Source organism: Alligator sinensis, unplaced genomic scaffold (assembly GCF_000455745.1).
Source record: "Alligator sinensis unplaced genomic scaffold, ASM45574v1 scaffold29_1, whole genome shotgun sequence".
In the NCBI taxonomy this organism is placed as follows: Eukaryota; Metazoa; Chordata; order Crocodylia; family Alligatoridae; genus Alligator; species Alligator sinensis.
In genome coordinates, this window is record NW_005841933.1 from 1,951,143 (window position 1) to 1,968,445 (window position 17,303).

General features: G+C 49.2%; 1 protein-coding gene across 2 annotated transcripts in view; it reads left to right on the forward strand.

The window, feature by feature from the left end:
* DAZL (deleted in azoospermia like) overlaps nt 1-17,303 on the forward strand; it is a 30,544-nt gene that overhangs the window by 322 nt on the left and 12,919 nt on the right. For both annotated transcript variants that reach the window (XM_025198970.1, XM_006019571.3), the window contains exons 2-6: nt 4,869-5,000; nt 6,196-6,287; nt 13,030-13,081; nt 16,429-16,495; nt 16,906-17,042. In XM_025198970.1, the coding sequence (XP_025054755.1) occupies nt 4,869-5,000; nt 6,196-6,287; nt 13,030-13,081; nt 16,429-16,495; nt 16,906-17,042 (480 nt within the window). The remainder of the gene's footprint in view (nt 1-4,868; nt 5,001-6,195; nt 6,288-13,029; nt 13,082-16,428; nt 16,496-16,905; nt 17,043-17,303) is intronic.

Sequence of the window (17,303 nt, forward strand, 5' to 3'; positions counted from 1 at the left end):
CCATGGGGTGCGGGGGAAGGGGGAACTGGGACCGCCGCTGCCGCTGGGAGCAGCTTCCCCGGGACGGGCTGTCTGGGAGCCCGAGGACGCGCTCAGCCTCTTCGGGGCGCTGGGCAGGAGCCGGGAGGGGGGAGGCGAGCCTCCCCGGGTAGGAAACCAGTCCGGGGCTGGGGGAAGCGAGCGGGGCTGGTTGAAGAAGGACGTGGGGTGGCGGAGGCGAAAAGCCTGGAAGCGCCCTCGTGTGAGCACGGTCAGCGCCACGGGATGGTTCGTGTGAAGATGCTTTGGTTGCGGCTGCTTCTGCTACGGCTTCCCCTACAGCGCAGTTGAAAACACCGCTACGCTTGTTGTCTGGTGGGGGGCTTTGCAGGACAGCTGCTCCTTGGCTACAGGCAGAGCCTGGCTTCAAACCTGCTGCTCTCCTCCATTTTGGTTTCTAGAAAAGGGTGGTGCTCCTTGCAGGCTTTGGTAGCCGTTTTACCCCGCCCTAGATACCCGACATGGCTAGCTTGATCTCCCATCCCGACTTCTGTGCCGCCTGGCTTTGTTGTGGGATGCTGCAGACTGCCTATGTGAATCTGTTGAACTTCTGTTTGGGGCCAGAAAGCCAAATGCTAGGTATTTTATCTGCAACAAAATGGCAGGTGGTGTGGTGTCAGTGTGGAGTTCTTTGGCATTTTGAGATGATAAACCCCGCAGGGGTATAACAACCCAGGGAAACATAAGCCTCCTATCGTTAGCATGTCAGGCTTTTTGGTCACTTAAGCAGATACCGCTGCCTTTAGTTCACTTTTTTTGAGGCTTTATTTGTAATAAAAGGGGCTATTGATGCTCTTAAATAAGAGCTGAGGTTCTAGAGATTAATGCTGTGGCTGAGGATTGTGAAAATCCAGAACTCTTGTTTCAGAAATGATCCCTTTTATTAGATCAACTAGGTGGTAAAGGGTTGATTTTGGTGGTAGTGGAATACATAGGACTGGATATATAGAGGGATTTTCACTGTAATGTAATAGTTAGCAAGAAGCTATTGTGTTAAATTATCCTGAGTCAAGTGCCACACACCAGGCTGTTCTGGCACTCTGAGCATGTTAGATGCTCCACTTTGTAGAAGCACAAGAAGAAAAAGTGTTTTTTCTCCTTTGCTTCCCTGTAATGAAGATACTGCAACAGCACCTGTATCCCTCACCACCGATTAGAGCCTGGAGCTGACAGGAGATGATCACACAACCCAAAGGATGTAGCAGGGTTAGGGCTTCCAGGGTCTGGAATGGGTTCCCAAAGAGGGTGGTGCTGTCCCCTAGGAAGTTGGATAGATATCTGGCTGGGGTATTATGATCCCAGTACTCGTTCCTGCCCAAGGCAGGGGGTTGAACTTGGTGATCTGTTCAGGTCCCTTCTGACCCCAGAAACTATGAAAATCTCTTCTTTTTACCTAATTGAGTGCATCACAATGCTGCAGTATGGGTGGCCACCTTCAATGGAAGCCTCTCGCAGTTGAGAGAGGGGAATTGAAAAATCATTGGTAGCCTCTTCATCCTTAAGTACTAAAATATTATTCGGCTAAATGAATTGTGACAACAACTTTGAATAGTGACTTGCAAAGGGTTTGTGCCCTGTCCTTGTGGCTTTATGGTACAAGAAGTCTTATTTTCATAAGTGTTCTGGAGCTCCCTGAATGACTCTGAGAACAAAGACAAGAGGCAAAAATGAAGTTGAGAAGATAATCAAGCTATTCTTAAGTGTGGGCGGGCGGGTATTTTGTGTGGGGTCTCACTTCTCAATGCACAATTGCATCTCTTATCTCTCAGATGTCTTTAAAACATTTGCACTGTGCACCTTTAAGATGTGAGAAATATTTCCTTTCCGACTCTTGCTTGTTCTCTACCAAACCAGAGAAAACAGGAATAATACTGAAAAGAATAGGAAGGACTCCAGCCTAAAACGGCTTTACTGTTTTCTATTGCCTAAGTGCTTTTAACATATAGTAACTCCACAGCTAATATTTTTTATGACTGTTATTGACAGCCTCTCGTGAATCTGCATAGAGAAACTAGAACGAATTGACTCTTCAGAATCTCATATGCTTGTATCTAAGGGAATAGTCTGACTCTTGACAGTCATATGCAACACATTTGACAAATTGTCATTTAATGTAGAGGGATGGTCTGATACATTTTATGTTCTGGTACCTTGATAGAAATCTAAAGTCTGGGACAAGCGTCCTCCTAAACTACAAACACGCCTATTAAGCTTAAGGGAGGGTGTTGTTTAGTACATTAATAGAATGAAGAGTTTTATCCCCTGCAATAGTTTTGGTTTGTTACTAATACTTCCCCACTTCCCTCTTTCAGTTAACCCACAATAGAAGGCTCAAGTTAATCATGCCATCCTAGCCTGTGAGTCTTGGAAGTTACACTGCTGCTTTCACAGAACTTAAATTAAACCCTTCTGTATGTGGGCTTGGAGACGGATAATAACATTTGGAGCATCTGTGAAATCTTAAATTGGAGGATGCTGCTCTCTTTCCTGAGTCTTGCTGCCTGAGACTTGGGGGGGGGGGCAAAGATGGTCTGAAAGACTGGGGCTGAAACTGGGAGCCCAGAATAAGGAAATAAGTTATGGTGGAGAGTAGTGAGAGATGGGGAGGGTGAGATCTGTAGAACAAGGAGTGGAAGGGGTGGCATAGAGAGAGGTAAAATGTGAATGACCATTGGAAATGCTTCCCTCCACAATCTGGAATGTAGCAGTTGGAAAAATATTCCTGCATGCAAGAATTCAGGGGTATTGTTTGGGGAATTGCTTTATCCTTTACTATTTTATTTAACATTGTATTTTCTGTACCCTAGTTGCATTCCCCTCCTCACCCCTACCCCTCTTATGTTAGTCCCTCACTTGGGCGCTCTGTATTTCCCTACTGGCTTTTGTCATCTTTTTGGTTCATAACTGTTAACATCTACTAATAAAATTCAATCTGACTGGTTTTTTTAAAGCCTCCCTGAGCCTCTTTTGGGAAGGGCAGCATATAAATAAATGTCTCTGCTTTTGGCAGAAAAACTGAAACCCACTTAGTGTTAGTCTCTATATGGATCCCCAGTCATCTGCTGCTATAGATCACTATTAGCTCAAATGACAGATCTGTGGAACTGATGTGTGCCATTCCTTTAACTTTTAGTGGCACTTTATGGAACTCCTGCTGTCTTTTTAGCTTGCCTACAAAAGTCAAATTAAAGACCTAGGTTGTCTACCTCAGTTCAGTACCCTCCGAAATGAGGAGTGGGGAAGCATGCAGTCTGAATTCTGGAGCATTATGAAGACAAACTTGATAGTTTATCAAATTTATGAAGCACTTTGATAGTATATCATCAGCACTGAAGAAACTAGTAATTCTGTCTTCTATGGGGGAGAAGGGGAAGAGGGTTCATCTTGAATTTTGAGTACTGGCCCCTGGGCAGGGCAGGCAGCAACTCAGCTCCAGCTTTGGCCCTGGGCTTTGGCTGAAGCTGCACTTGAGCTGCTGTCTGTCCCAGCTTGGAGGGGCTCCTTTATGGGGGAAGGGAACCTGTAGCCTACCCCTTCCATTGTACTCTTCCTTGCAGTCTGCCTGCCCCTCCACCCCAAACCTGCTCCAGGAGCTGACCCAGCTTCTGGGCTGGGGCTGCCAAGTACCCTGGAGGAGCAGAGCTGGAGCAGAAGTTAGAGAATGGGGAGCCTGGGCTGGGCTGGGCAGGCAGCACGGGTCAGGAATAGATGGAGGGGGCTGGTAGACAAAGGTACAGGGGGCATGGAGTGTAAGGGCAGCCACAAGCACAGGCACAGCTGGGTTAGGTGGCAGGGAGGCACATGGGGCACAGGTGGGTGGGGAGGGAGAGGGATGTCTGGCCCGTCCTGTGTCACTGTTTTCCCCATCACAGAAGTTGGGGGGGAGGAATGAATTTTAAAGCTGCCTTCTGCTACTTAGATTCTATGCATGGAAAATTATAACAAAACACTAATTTTCCATATATAGAATCAAATTATTGAGGGAACGTCTTTAAATTCAAAGTCTTGGAGTTGGGTAAATAGGCTAGTATGTAATTAGCCTTACATAACACATGTACAAGGCATCCACATTATGGTGGCACCAGTAACAATAATGGTGAAACCTAGGAACTTGAGTACTTTGGTTTGCAACACTTTGTGTGTAGTATACTGACCTTTAATATTTGTAAGGGAGGAGAATGTGAAGCGATTCAAATGACGCTCTCAAAGTGTGAATAATTATAAATAACATGGTAGCACATAGTGATTTTTGGCATAACTTCTGATGTAGTATTAAACTTTAAATATTGATAAAACACACTGCTTTGAAGGAAAATGCCTAAATAACATGAACGTGTTGAGACTTGGTTGCACTGACTTCAGTTGAGTAGTGTATACACTTAAATTTGCAATTTGCATCCCTACATGGTTTGCAAATCTGTGTATTAAAGGGCTTTATGGAAGGAGAAAATTCCAAAATTGTTATATGCAATTGGTTTGTACCAGATTGCTTTGACTTTTTTAACGTGAACAGTTCTCTACTTATTTAGCAAATGAAGCCCGCTACTCGGTTACACTGTAGAAGGAGTACGTACCTTAAGCAGACATGGACCTTTCATAACCTAAATTTAAACTGGAGTATAATTAATGTAACCAAAAATGCAACTTGGTGTGATAGTGAGAGAACTGAAACTAGTCTGAGGTAGAATTAACTCTTACACTTTTTCTAGAAAGTTTAAAAAAAAGTTTATTGCAAGTAACTTACAGTATGCAAAGTAATTCTTTTGGACTTCTAGTATTGCAAAATATACTCTATAAGAAATTGAAATGTGTATTTTTATCAAATGCAGTCTACTACAAATCCAGAAACCCAATGTCCAAGGGAAGATAACACCCAGGTGTCAACAGCCAGTCAAGGATATGTTTTACCAGAAGGAAAAATCATGCCAAATACAGTATTTGTTGGTGGAATAGATATAAGGGTATGTACATATCTTATATATTATGTGCTGACTAGATCATATATAATACTAGGGGCTGGACTCAATGATCCTTCAGGGTCCCTTCCAGCCTGAATGTCTATGAAATTACTGTCCAGTCCAGTCCTGTCTTGTCCGTGTCGTGGTTTTTCCCCCCCCCCGCGGAAAGGATGTAGGCAAATTGAATAGAGTCCAACAGAGGGCAACAAAAAGGGTTAAGGGGCTGGGGGACATGACTTCTGAGGAGAGGCTGAGGAAACTGGGCTTTATTTAGTTTAGAGAAGAGAAGACTGAGAGGGGATTTAATAGCCCCTGCAGCGAGGGAGGCCCTACTCTCTGCTCAGGGCCTCTGCAGCGAGGGAGGGAGTAGGGGTGGGGCTGGGGTAGGCACTGCCCAGCTGGGTGGGGCAGGACATGGAACTGAGCCGTGATTCTCTGGGGGTACAGGTGGGGCGGGGTGGCAGCTCCTGCTGCTGCGTGCACCACAGGAGGGCATGGGGGGGGGGTGCCTCCCAAATCTGGGCAGGGCAGCTGGGGTGGCAGTACTAGGAGGGTGTTACAGGGTGGGGGTTGCTGCAGGTACTCCAAAAATCACCATATCCACCCCATGGCCCCTTTCCCAGTGCTACTGCTGCCCACCCTGTGCAGATCCAGGGGCATCTTCTGCCTCCCACCCTCCCAGGTGAGTGGCAAGAGAAGTGGCAGAAGCTTACCAGGCAAGTAGATGAGCCACCAAATGAGTGGTACGTGAGCAGTGAGAGCAGCTCCCTCCCCATGTCCCCCGGATGAGCCATGGCTCTGTCCCACGCCTCTTCACTCCCTCCTCACCATGTGGGCCTTGATCTCCCCCCCACCCCCCGCACCTCACCTTCCCCCCTCCCTCCCCTTCCACCACACCAGACTTACCAGCTGCAGACAGCTCTCCAAGCTGCCAGCTGTGCTCCTCACTGCCTATGTGCTGCGCTTGAGCTGCGCGCGTGCACTAGCCATTTATCAGCTAAATTATCAGCCACATCAGAACTGTTTCTGATGTAGACAGGTTTCTTTGTCAGTGCCGATCCAATATCGGACCAGTGTATTGGTGCACCTCTAGTTTCTATGAATGTAAACGGACTTCAAGCAGTTGCATGCAAGGCTGGTAAGGGATTTGACTTAATGGTAGCTGCTAATAATTTGTTCCTTAATTTATCTTCCTTAGATGGATGAAATGGAAATTCGAAGTTTCTTTGCCCGATATGGTACTGTAAAGGAAGTAAAAATAATTACTGATAGAACTGGTGTTTCCAAAGGGTGAGTAGAATACAAGTTGTTTTTTGTTTTTGTTTGCTCTTCTTAAGTTATGATTAGTGTCCAAGTTCTTAAACTTAGTTGCAGTGGTGGACATGGTCTAACCCAGTGGTTCTTGACGTTTTTTTGTACCAGGACCCATTTGTAAACATCAGTGGCCAGTCCTGACCCAATACCCCAAATCCCTGACCTGCCCCTGTCCCTAGGCCCCAGCCCACTCAATATGTGGGGCAGGGCTGTGTGGGGGACTCTGCCAGACCACAAGGGAAAATCAATAGTTTCCCACTTTTTTTTTTTTTCCCCTCCTTTTTAAAGGAGGATCCATTTCTAAAGTTTGTTTTCAGCCCTTTCATATATTCTCGCAACCCACTTCTGGGTCATGACCAGGGATCCTGGTTTTCTCAAAATCCATGATAAAAATTTAAAGGCACCCCACCGTCCCTCCCAGTGCTGCTGGTGCCCCGCACTCCCTCGCCACAGCCTCAACAGCCCTGCTTATGCCCCTTGCAACAGCCCCCCAGCCCCACAGACATGTAGACACTGACACCCACCCCAGCAAGTAAGTGTGTATGGGGGGGGGAAGGGGGGGGCAGGGCGACACTGGTCAGGCCACAGCTGGAGTACTGTGTCCAATTCTGGGCACCCCACTTCAAGAGGGATGTGGATAACATTGAGAGGGTCCAGAGAAGTGCCACCCGCATGATCCAGGGACAGCAGTGCAGACCCTACACTGAGAGACTACGGGACCTGAACCTGTTCAGCCTTCACAAGAGAAGGCTGAGGGGGGGACCTTGTGACCATCTATAAACTCATTAGGGGGGACCAGAAGGGTTTGGGGGAGACCTTGTTTCCCCTAGCGCCCCCCGGGTTAACATGGAATAACAGCCACAAATTGTTGGAAAGTAGGCTTAGATTGGACATCCGTAAGAACTACTTCACAGTTAGGGTGGCTAGGATCTGGAACCAACTTCCAAGGGAAGTGGTGCTGGCTCCTACCCTGGGGGTCTTTAAGAAGCGGCTCGATGCCTACATGGCTGGGGTCATTTGAGCCCAGTTTCCCTCCTGCCCAGGCAGGGGGTTGGACTTGAAGATCTACAAGGTCCCTTCTGACCCTGCTTCTATGATTCTAGGGAAAGGGAAGGTGCTGGGGGAGTAGATCAAGAAGTGGGGGGGGCGGTGCCTCTGTGCCCACTACCATGAGCAGGGCTGGGGAGTGAGGGCAGGGGTGCCACTCTGTGGGCCACACACATGCCGGCCAGCCTGACAAGAGGTTCACACACACACGGAGCCCACCACCGCAACTCTGCCACTGCGCCCTGCGCTACCATCCCACGGCCACCTGAATGGCTTTGTGGGCAAGTGGCACAGGGTGCGGCAGCAGCAGTGCGGTGGCTACCACTGTGTGCAGGCCACATGTGCTGCCAGGCCAGGGTGTGAAATGGGGGGCTTGCATTCAGCGGCATGCCCCGCAACCAGCTGCATGGCTCAGCGGTGGCATCTGCATGCAGGGTTGGGGGCAAGCACTGCCACCGCGGAGCCATGCCCTTTGCCCCTAGATCCTAGAGGTAAGTGGGGCTTGGGGGCCGTGGGGCAGGGCTGGGGAAGATGGCTTGGGGGATGAGGGAGCAGGGAGTGCTGCTGGGCCCCAGGTACCACAAAGCAGCTGGGAGCAGGGCCAGGGGGTGAGGGCAGGAGTGCCCCTCTGCAGGGGGCTTTGCGGGCAAGTGATGTGGGAGCGCAGTGTGGTGGTGCCCGCCGTGTGTAGGCTGCACACATGCCGTCCAGCCAGCTGCCCGGGGGAGGGGGAGATGGAGGCAGCCATGCGGCCAGAGTCCAGCTCCGTGACTGGATCTGCAGCCACGGCGAGGGATGGTGGGGTGGGGGCTTGGGCTTGCATGTGGCGCTGCTGCTTACGTGGAGGCCCATGATGCCGGTGATGGCCGCTGCCTCCAAAACCTCCTGCTGCTGCTGCGGAGCCATGCTCAGAGCTGTGCGGCCGGAGGCAATGGCACGGAGCGGTGGTGGGGTTGGCTGCATGCCACCCGTCCGCCACCATGGTGCTGCCGGCCGGCTGGCCGCACAGCTCTGAGCATGGCTCCGCAGCAGCAGCAGGAGGTTTTGGAGGCAGAGGCAGTCACCGCTGGCATGGGCGGCTGCTGCCGCTTTGCTATGAGGCTGCCTGCGTCAGCGGTGACAGCTGCTGCATACAACCCCCCCTGCCACTGCGGAGCTGTGCTTGGAGCCGTGTGGCCGGCGGCAGCAGCACAGTGAGGGGCAGTGGGGCTGGGAATGACCGTGTGCCGCCCGCCCACCACCACCCCGCACAGTGCCGCCGCCGCCAGCTGCACAGCTCCGAGCACGGCTCCGCGACAACAGGGGGTTTTGTACACAGCAGCTGTCACCGCTGGCATGGGCGGCTGCTGCCGCTTTGCTGTGGTGCTGCCCATGCCAGCGGTGACTGCCTCTGCCTCCAAAACCTCCTGCTGCTGCTGCGGAGCCATGCTCAGAGCTGTGCGGCCGGAGGCAATGGCACGGAGCGGTGGTGGGGTTGGCTGCATGCCACCCGTCCGCCACCATGGTGCTGCCGGCCGGCTGGCCGCACAGCTCTGGGCAGAGCTCCGTGGTGGCAGTAGGAGGTTTTGGAGACAGTGGCCATCACCGCCATCACGGGCCTCCAGGTAGGCGGCAGCACCGCGTGCAAGCCCAAGCCCCTGCCCCTCCGTCCCTCACCTCGGCTGCAGAGCCAGCCACAGACTGCTCTGGCTGCACACCAGCGTCCATCTCCTCCTCCGGGCAGCCGGCCTGGCAGCATGTGTGTGGCCTGCATATAGTGGGCACTACCATGCTGCACCCCACATCACTTGCCTGCAAAGCCCCCCACAGAGGGGCACTTCTGCCCTCACCCCCTGGCCCTGCTCCCAGCTGCTTTGTGGTGCCTGGGGCCAGCAGCACCCCCTGCTCCCTTAGCCCCCAAACCATTTTCCCCAGCCCTGCCCCACAGCTCCACTTACCTCGGTGCTCCAGGGGCAAAGGACGAGTGTGAGCCTGAGCCTGGCCTTGGTGGCCTCAGAGGCTCAGGCCCTGCCCTCCCCCCTCTCTCTCTCCCTCCAGCGAGGGCTGGGGGTTTCCCGCCCTTTTTGCAATTGGCTCCTGCAGGCTGGAGCTGTGCCAGCCTGCAAGAGCTCTTTGCAGAAGCGGAGAATCCGCGGATTTCTCTGCTGAAAAGAGAAATCCACGTTTTCTTTGATTTAAAAACAGGGAGTCCATGGTTTTCTCTGTTTTTCCGTGGGAAACGGAAAACCCGGATCCCTGGTCATGACCCACAGGTTGAGAAATGCTGGTCTAACCTACAACCTATTTTGCCAGCATGCTGCAAAAATGTCTAAGCCTTATCAGTTCTGTGTACTGCCTCTAGTGGTATATTACAGCTACAACTGACAGCCAATTTTAATCTAAGCATCTTGTAAAGGACACCAGTTCTAAGTGAGCTTTAGCTGACTTAAAGTAACTTGCTTTCCAGGGGACACAGCTGTTGAATCAGTACAAGTTTCAAGCCTCGGTTCCACTGTGTGACAAATAGTTGTGATGGACTAAAAGTCTGATCCCAGTAGCCAGTCTGAGATTTTGGGGTGGACTGTTACGCTAATTTTGGACCCATTTCCAGGCATGTAAAGGAATGTGTTTGCAGAACTTTTCTGATGGCTTCTTTATATGTTGTTATAACCCAGGGGTGGGCAAAATACAGCCCACGGGCCGGATGCACCCTGCGAGGCTATTCTGTCTGGCCTGCAGGGCCTCTAAAAAAAATGTAGAAAATTAATATTTCTCTGCCCTTGGTTCATGTAAAAAATGATGGGAACCAAGGGCAGTAGGACCCAGGGGAAGCCCAGAGGGCTCCAACAACAGTGGGGCCTGCCCCGCCCTGCCCCACCCCAGCCAGAAGGGCTTCTGGCCTGGGAGCACATGGCTGCCCCATGCCGGAACCGCAGGTAAGTGGTGGTGGGGAGAAGGGAAGGTGGGGGGAGGGGGCAGGGAAGTGGCCCTTTCCTTGCCCTGTGGCAGGCACCCCATGCTGCAGCTGCTCGCAGTCCACGTGGGGCTGCCTGTGCCTGCTCCGGACAGCCCTGTGGGCTGTGAGTGGCTGCAGCAGGGAGTGCCGGCCATGGAAGGGGCCGCTTTACCCCCCACGCTTAGGTTTTCCCTGGGCTCCTTCCCTGTGCAGAGAAAAGCGGCCCCTTGCCCACCCCATGGCTACCGCTCCCTGCTGCAGGCACTCCTAGCCTACACGGGGCTGTCTGGAGCAGGCACAGGCAGCCCCACGCGGGCTGTGAGCAGCTGCAGCATGGGGCACCAGGCATGGGACTGATTTCTTCCCCCCCGCCCCTCCCGCACGCTCAGCACTATCTTATAACCTGGCCTCACTGCCAGGCTGGCAGCAGGGGTGGGTTACAAGCTGGTCCTGAGCGCAGGGAAGAGCAGCCCCTCACTCGCCGTGTGGCTGGTGGGCTGTGCTACAGTAGCTTTTAGGCAGCCCGGGGCGTGGGGCTGCCTGTGCCTGCTCCAGACAGCCCCACATGGGCTGCAAGCACCTGCAGCAGGGAGCGCTGGCCATGGGGCGGGTGAAGGGCTGCTTTTCCCCGTGCTCAACACCAGCTGCTTCCCTGCTGGTGAGGAGGGGGTCGGGGCTGTGCGCTGCCCCTCGCCTGTACTGCGGGGCTGGGGGGCATGGTGAGAGTGGGTGGGGAGCCAGTGGGAGCATAGGACCCGCACTGGTGCCTTGGGGCCCCAAGACATTGGGACGTTGGTCCCAAGATGGTGACAAGGGGGCTGGGCTACGCATGCAGCCCTCCACAGCCTGCCAGAACTGGGTAAGCGGCCTTTCACCTGAAATAATTGCCCACCCCTGTTTTATAACGTTTGCCTACAAATTGATGTACCCTACATAGATTGGAACTCTTCTAGCAATATGTTCCAAATAGTGTTTTGTCCATGTTTTAATATCCTAGCCTCCTATTTGTACTAACTGCCTATAAACAAACTAGACCTTGCATGTGTCCTTGAAGAGTGTAATAAGTTCCCCCAATCCATAAATTAGGAATATTAATACAGTAAAGTGGTGTAAGGTAGCATAGTCTAAAATTGGAACCAAACTCAAGCATTGTCTCAAGGTGTGCATAAACCAGTGTGCAGCTTTCCTTCTTTCACTTAGTCTGTAGCCACATCCAGACAACTACATTTTTGCAGCAAACTTCCAATTTAAGGGACAGAGGGAATACATCTTAATACAGATTTAAACAAAAAACCAAAAACAGCCCCTGAAGAGTCTTAACAATGAATAGTTTATGAAAAGATTTACAAGCTTTAAATTACACTCTACAAGCTAGTGCTTTCCTTCCTCTGACCCATTTATATGCTACGTGGTATCTTGTAGTAAAATTCACATTTGCAGTGGCTCTAGGTTCATAGGGTTCAGTGGAAGAATATGGGTTTGGACTCTGCCTGTATACATAAACCTAGTTAGTCAAATCTCAGTATTAAGTTGCTATCTGTAACTTTTTTTTGTTTTTATGGCTTTGATTTTTTTTTTTTTTTTTTTTTTTTTTTTGGCTGTCTGCTCTCAGCAGGATAAAAATAAGGTAAGAGCAGGGGTGAGCAAAACACGGCCTGCAGTCCAGACTTGACCACCAGCTGACTGCAACTGCCAACCAGCAGGCCAGATATAAAATCATAGGGAGCCGACAGTTCCGGCTTCACCATCATGCCGAGCAAACGGGCATGTCTCAGCCCCGTCCACACCTTACACCAGGTCCAGAAGCAGCAGTGGGTGTATGCTGGCACCAGCTGTGGACGCTGCCTGTAAGTTCCTGCTGGGGATTGGGATGACTACCTGGGACTGCAGCTGATGTAGCAGCATCACTTGTGGACCTGGGAGGACACCCTGGTCCCCACGGAGAAGCTGCCTCCTGTGTCTGCAGCTGAAGCCAGCATGTGCCTGGTGCCGCTTCCAGTATGCGGGCTGAGAGCTGGTGTAAACTGTGGGACTATGCTGGAGGTGCAGGGTGGCTGCGGGGAGGGCAGAGGGAAATGGACAGACAGAGGTGACTCTGCCCATAATGAGTGGCAGTGGCCGGTGCTGGGCAAAAGCAGGATCTGGCAGCGGGCATGTTCACTGCTTCTGGGGACCCTCCTGGCTGCAGCTGCCTGGAGCCCAGGCCAGGGCTGCCCTGCAGCTCTACCCTGCTGGCACCACCCCACAGCACCTCTGTGCTGCTCCAGGCCCAGGCTGCCCCAGCTCTAGGTGGGTGCCAACATCAGTTGCAGATGCCCCAATCCCCAGAAAGAAAAAGTGGCATCTGTCCGAGCTTCTCCTTGGGCTAGAAGGATGCACTGGAAGCTGAAGCTGCCGTCTCTGCCCAAACCAGCTCCACTAATGGCGATGTGTAGGGGGTGCATGTGCACCCCTGAAAATGCTGGTGCACCCCCTGATGGCCAGCATTCCCCACTTAAGCGACAGGCAGGCAGGAGCACTGGTGCCCTCCCTGAGAGCACTGGCCAGGGAGTGGGGGTGCCAGGAGAAGCACTGCTCCAAACCTCCGTTTATGGGATGGTGAGATGTTGGGGTGGGGGGTGACCCAGCCTGCAACAGTTCCCCAGAACTCCCTATGAGGCCTCCAGGGCCTGAATAATTACCCACCCCTGGTAAAAAGTTACATAGTAGACTCAACAAACTTATTTTATTTTGTAGGTATGGATTTGTATCCTTTCTGGACAATGTGGATGTTCAAAAAATAGTAGAAGTAAGCTGTCTTTCTATACTTAAATTGCATTGTTTGTCTTGGGAATAGTACAGAGGCCATGACTGGGTCAAAGTAATATAATGAGGAACAGCATTGTGTTAAACTTTGATAAGAAACTAGTCTGGAGAAAATTAATAGAAAGTAGGGGTGCACCGACTTAAAGGTTTGCTTGGCCGATACTGATAGCCGATGATTAACCAACCATATTGGCCAATGTTGATCCGATAACCAATTTTAAGTAATAGTGCAAAGCATTTTAAACTTCTGACTAACTTTTTTCTTTTGTTTGTTTTTGCATTTATTACCCCCACATAGCCCCTGCGTGCTCTAGCCCTCAATGAGGAAGGTGGTGACCACCTTACTCCCATGCGTGTCACCCCCTTGCCTTTAGCTCCTACTAGCAGCCCTGCTATGCACAGCCCATGCTGTTGTCCTGGGCAGGCAGGGCGGACCCCTGTGCAGACAGCGGTGCCAGGCACGTTTGGAGCCGCAGAGCACACTGCTGCTTCAGCACCAGCATGCCCCACGCAGTTGAGCTCCTACGGCTGCTACACAGAAGCTGAAGCCACTTTTGCAAATGTGCCCAGCAGAATGGAATGGCCCTCGCACGGTGCCTTACCCCTGGTAACAGTCCCTTTGTTGCTGAGCACGGTGCCCTGTAACCACTCCACAGCACCCCCTCCTGCTGCTCACTGGTACCTATAGCCTGCTATGGGCTTGGGATGGAGGCAGGGTGCAGGGACCAGACTATGGTTGCCAGAGTACTCTGGACATGCAACTGTAATTATCAGCTACAACAACCAAAAAAAGCTAATAGCCAATAACGTCATTTCTCCTCTTCATTGGTGCCGATCTGATTGGAGCGCAATAAAAAGGGGCAAGATTGAGAGGTAACTTAAAAGCTGCCTTGTCTATTTTAAAATCCCTGTGCTTTTAAAGTGGTGTGCCTTTTAATTTAACTAGAAATAAGATTATTATCTTCTAACAGTATTGCTTCACGGTATCAGATTGTGGTCACTCTATCCACTGCCTATCGTGGTATGCTTTAATGTCGAAGGCAGATACACCCCTATATCAAATTGGTATAAAAGCTGCACCCTTGACTAGCTGTAAAACTTGATCACAAAGATTTAACAGAACTGTTTTTAAATAAATCTGTTAATCGTTTTATAGCTACATCTTGTAGTCGGTCAATTGTATGTATATGGGGAAGTGTGTAAATGAATAGTCAGGTAGTTCCTAACACTATTTACCATCCAGGATTATATGATGGATACCCTCATACTAAGATGAGGAGAACTTATGAATGGCCTTCTGGTATGGAACCTACACTTCCAGTGCAGTGTCACTGCACATGAGCATCTAAGAATTCAGGGTGGTCTGTAAGGCTTGTGAATCTTTCCACCACTGTATTCTAGGATCATTAGTGCAGATAGTGACAGACAAGAAAGTAGTTACTTTACATTAACAGGGTGAGGCCAGCTCTCCCCATCTCCAGATCAGAAAATAATCAGACTCCGGAATTGGTGTCAGGCAGTAAGTCTACCGGGTAGGTTGAAAGCCCCACCACACACTTTATCAGTTAAACTACAAATGATTGCAAAACTATACCCTCCCCAGGGCATCTTCCGTTTATAAAGAGCCCCAGTTCACAAGGTGTTTGATACAACCTGACAAAAGTTTTTTGAGAAACCAGATTCCCAGGACTCCTGTCCAATGCTTTTCTGATTCTTTAGTGGAGCATGTACTACTCCAGAGTGCTGCTTGGTACTGGAGAAGACTTGGAAATCTGACCTTGGTAGATTTAGTGCAGATGTTGGATGCTTTGTTCCCCTCATCTCAGCTTCTTGATCTGTCAGATAAAGGGATGATCAGACACCCAAACCTACAGTCTCTTCACCAGCACCCCAAATGCTCCAGGGATGCAGAGAACTGTCCCTGTATGTTAGAAAATAAGTTTCCCCCACCCAAAAAATGTAAGAGATGAAAGATAGGTTGCTGTTTCAGCTCCATGGAGTAGTTAGGTATCTCAGTTATCAAAGTCCTCTAATTGTGATCCTGTACAGTTTTGCTGCTAGTGGTCCAAACAATGCTTATCTGTTCCATTTGTGCTTCAAATTCTTGAAGGACTTAACTGATCTACTTCCACCTAGAAAAGAGGAGTCAATTGTGGGATTTTTAATTCTCTTGGCTCTGGTTTGAATGGAGACTTTGTGCTTTCTGCTTCATTTATCCGTGGTGTATGGAATTTCTAGCATCCATTACCTTAGAAAGGATGGCCAGGTTGCTTAGGCAGTGAGGGTGGGCTCAGCCCTAACATCATGGTTTTCCATCTGGACAATGTGTCACTAAGGACTCATCCCAGATTCTTGCTGAAGGCATTTAAGAGTCTTGCCTGAATCCATATTTACTTTCCTGAATCCCAGCCATCCTTCCACACTGGACGTGACATGCTGTCAACCTTTTACTTTCAAGGGATAAGGTTATTCAGGTTATCTTTAACTGTGACTAGCAGAGAAAGAAGGGCAAAATAGTTTCCTTTAAAGACTCTCTAAGCAACTCTGTGGCTGTATTCAAGCCCATAAGGAACACTGGCCCACCTGCATCCTGTAGCTTGTACTCCAGCAGGGGTCAAACTTGTCAGTAAGCTCTGAGCAGCACAGACATCTGCAGATGGCCACCTGCATCTATATTTGTACAATACATGAAGCCTCTAGATTCATGCATTGTCTTGTCACTATCTTCTTGCAACTGAAATTCTGCCTGCATTTGAACTGGTCAGGTTTTTTTTAGCTTCCCATAGTTGAATGTGCATGTGCACAACTACTTGAAGGAGAATGTGAAATTGCTTGCTTCTGCAGCAATTGGAATTTTCTAAATTGCAAAATCTGCATGTAGAAAACAACCTATCTTCCATTTTCAATTAATTTAATAAATCTGGCATTCTTTGCTGGTGTACACTCTGCTTTTTGCTCAGGCTTGAGAGCTTATCTTGGGAAACATGCATACTGAGGAGGTACTGCTGGCTACAATGACTGAGCTTGGACGTGCAGTGTAAGAGTAGTGGAATTGTAGAATGTATTGCCAAAAAAACCTGGTTACTGTAAGGTATATGACTTTTGTTAAACAAAGTGAAGTAATAACCAAGCAAACATTAGCACTTAAATCCCTTTAATGAGGCACGTGAGGAGTCATTGAGAGCTTCATAAGTAAATCATGTATTACTTAAGTTTGTTATGTATTGACCTAACTCTAGATAAAATATCTTATAAAAATTATTAGCTGCCATAGAAAATAGTGAAATTTTTGTTTTGTTTTTAAAGTGTCCTGTAATTCCTTTTTTTTAGTCGCAAATAAACTTCCATGGCAAAAAACTGAAACTGGGGCCAGCAATTAGAAAACAACAGAATTTATGTAAGTATCATTAGACCGAATTTTAACGTCAGCACTTTATAAGGATGCCCAGCTTAAATATAGGACAGTGAACAAATGTCCTTGCCCTTTGATACTGGGTGTTAGTGTGAAAAGTACTAAAACTAAACTTAGTATATCTACTAAGATTATTTTTTAATCTTTAATATCATGTCTTCATTATCAGAGTTGAGAGAGCATATGGGACTATTTTGCACTAGCACAGTGCTATAACATGCAATCTGCAGACATTGCAGGACAGCTGATTAGGCAGCCTGTTGAGCTTTATTTCCCTTTAATTAAAAAGTTATCTTCTATAAGTTTGTTTGTTTGTTTGTTTTAATTTTTTGTCTAAGCTATTGGCAAGTAGCTTTTTTTTCTTTCCAATTCTTAACTTTCCTTTGTCTTACAAGGTGCTTATCACATGCAACCCAGACCTCTGGTTTTTAATCCACCTGTGCCACAGTTCCACAACGTATGGAGTAATCAAAATATTGAAACATATATGCAGCCTCCAGCCATGATGAGTCCAGTAACTCAGTATGTTCAGGTAAATTCTTTCCCTTTTTTTCCCCTGCCTCCCCCCAGTAAGGTCCCTGACCTTGAGTCCTAACGAACTCCACCTGCCTTTTCCTATGGCAAATATGACCTGGGTGCATGCACTATAAGCTAATTCCCTCCTGCCCTCCACCCACCTATTCCTTAGAATTTAAAAATGAGACAAATGTATATGTATTTGGTCCTAAAATTTTAAGAGAAATTTGGTGCTTGTGTCCTGAAGTATTTTTAAATGGGAAGTGAAGTAAGTGAA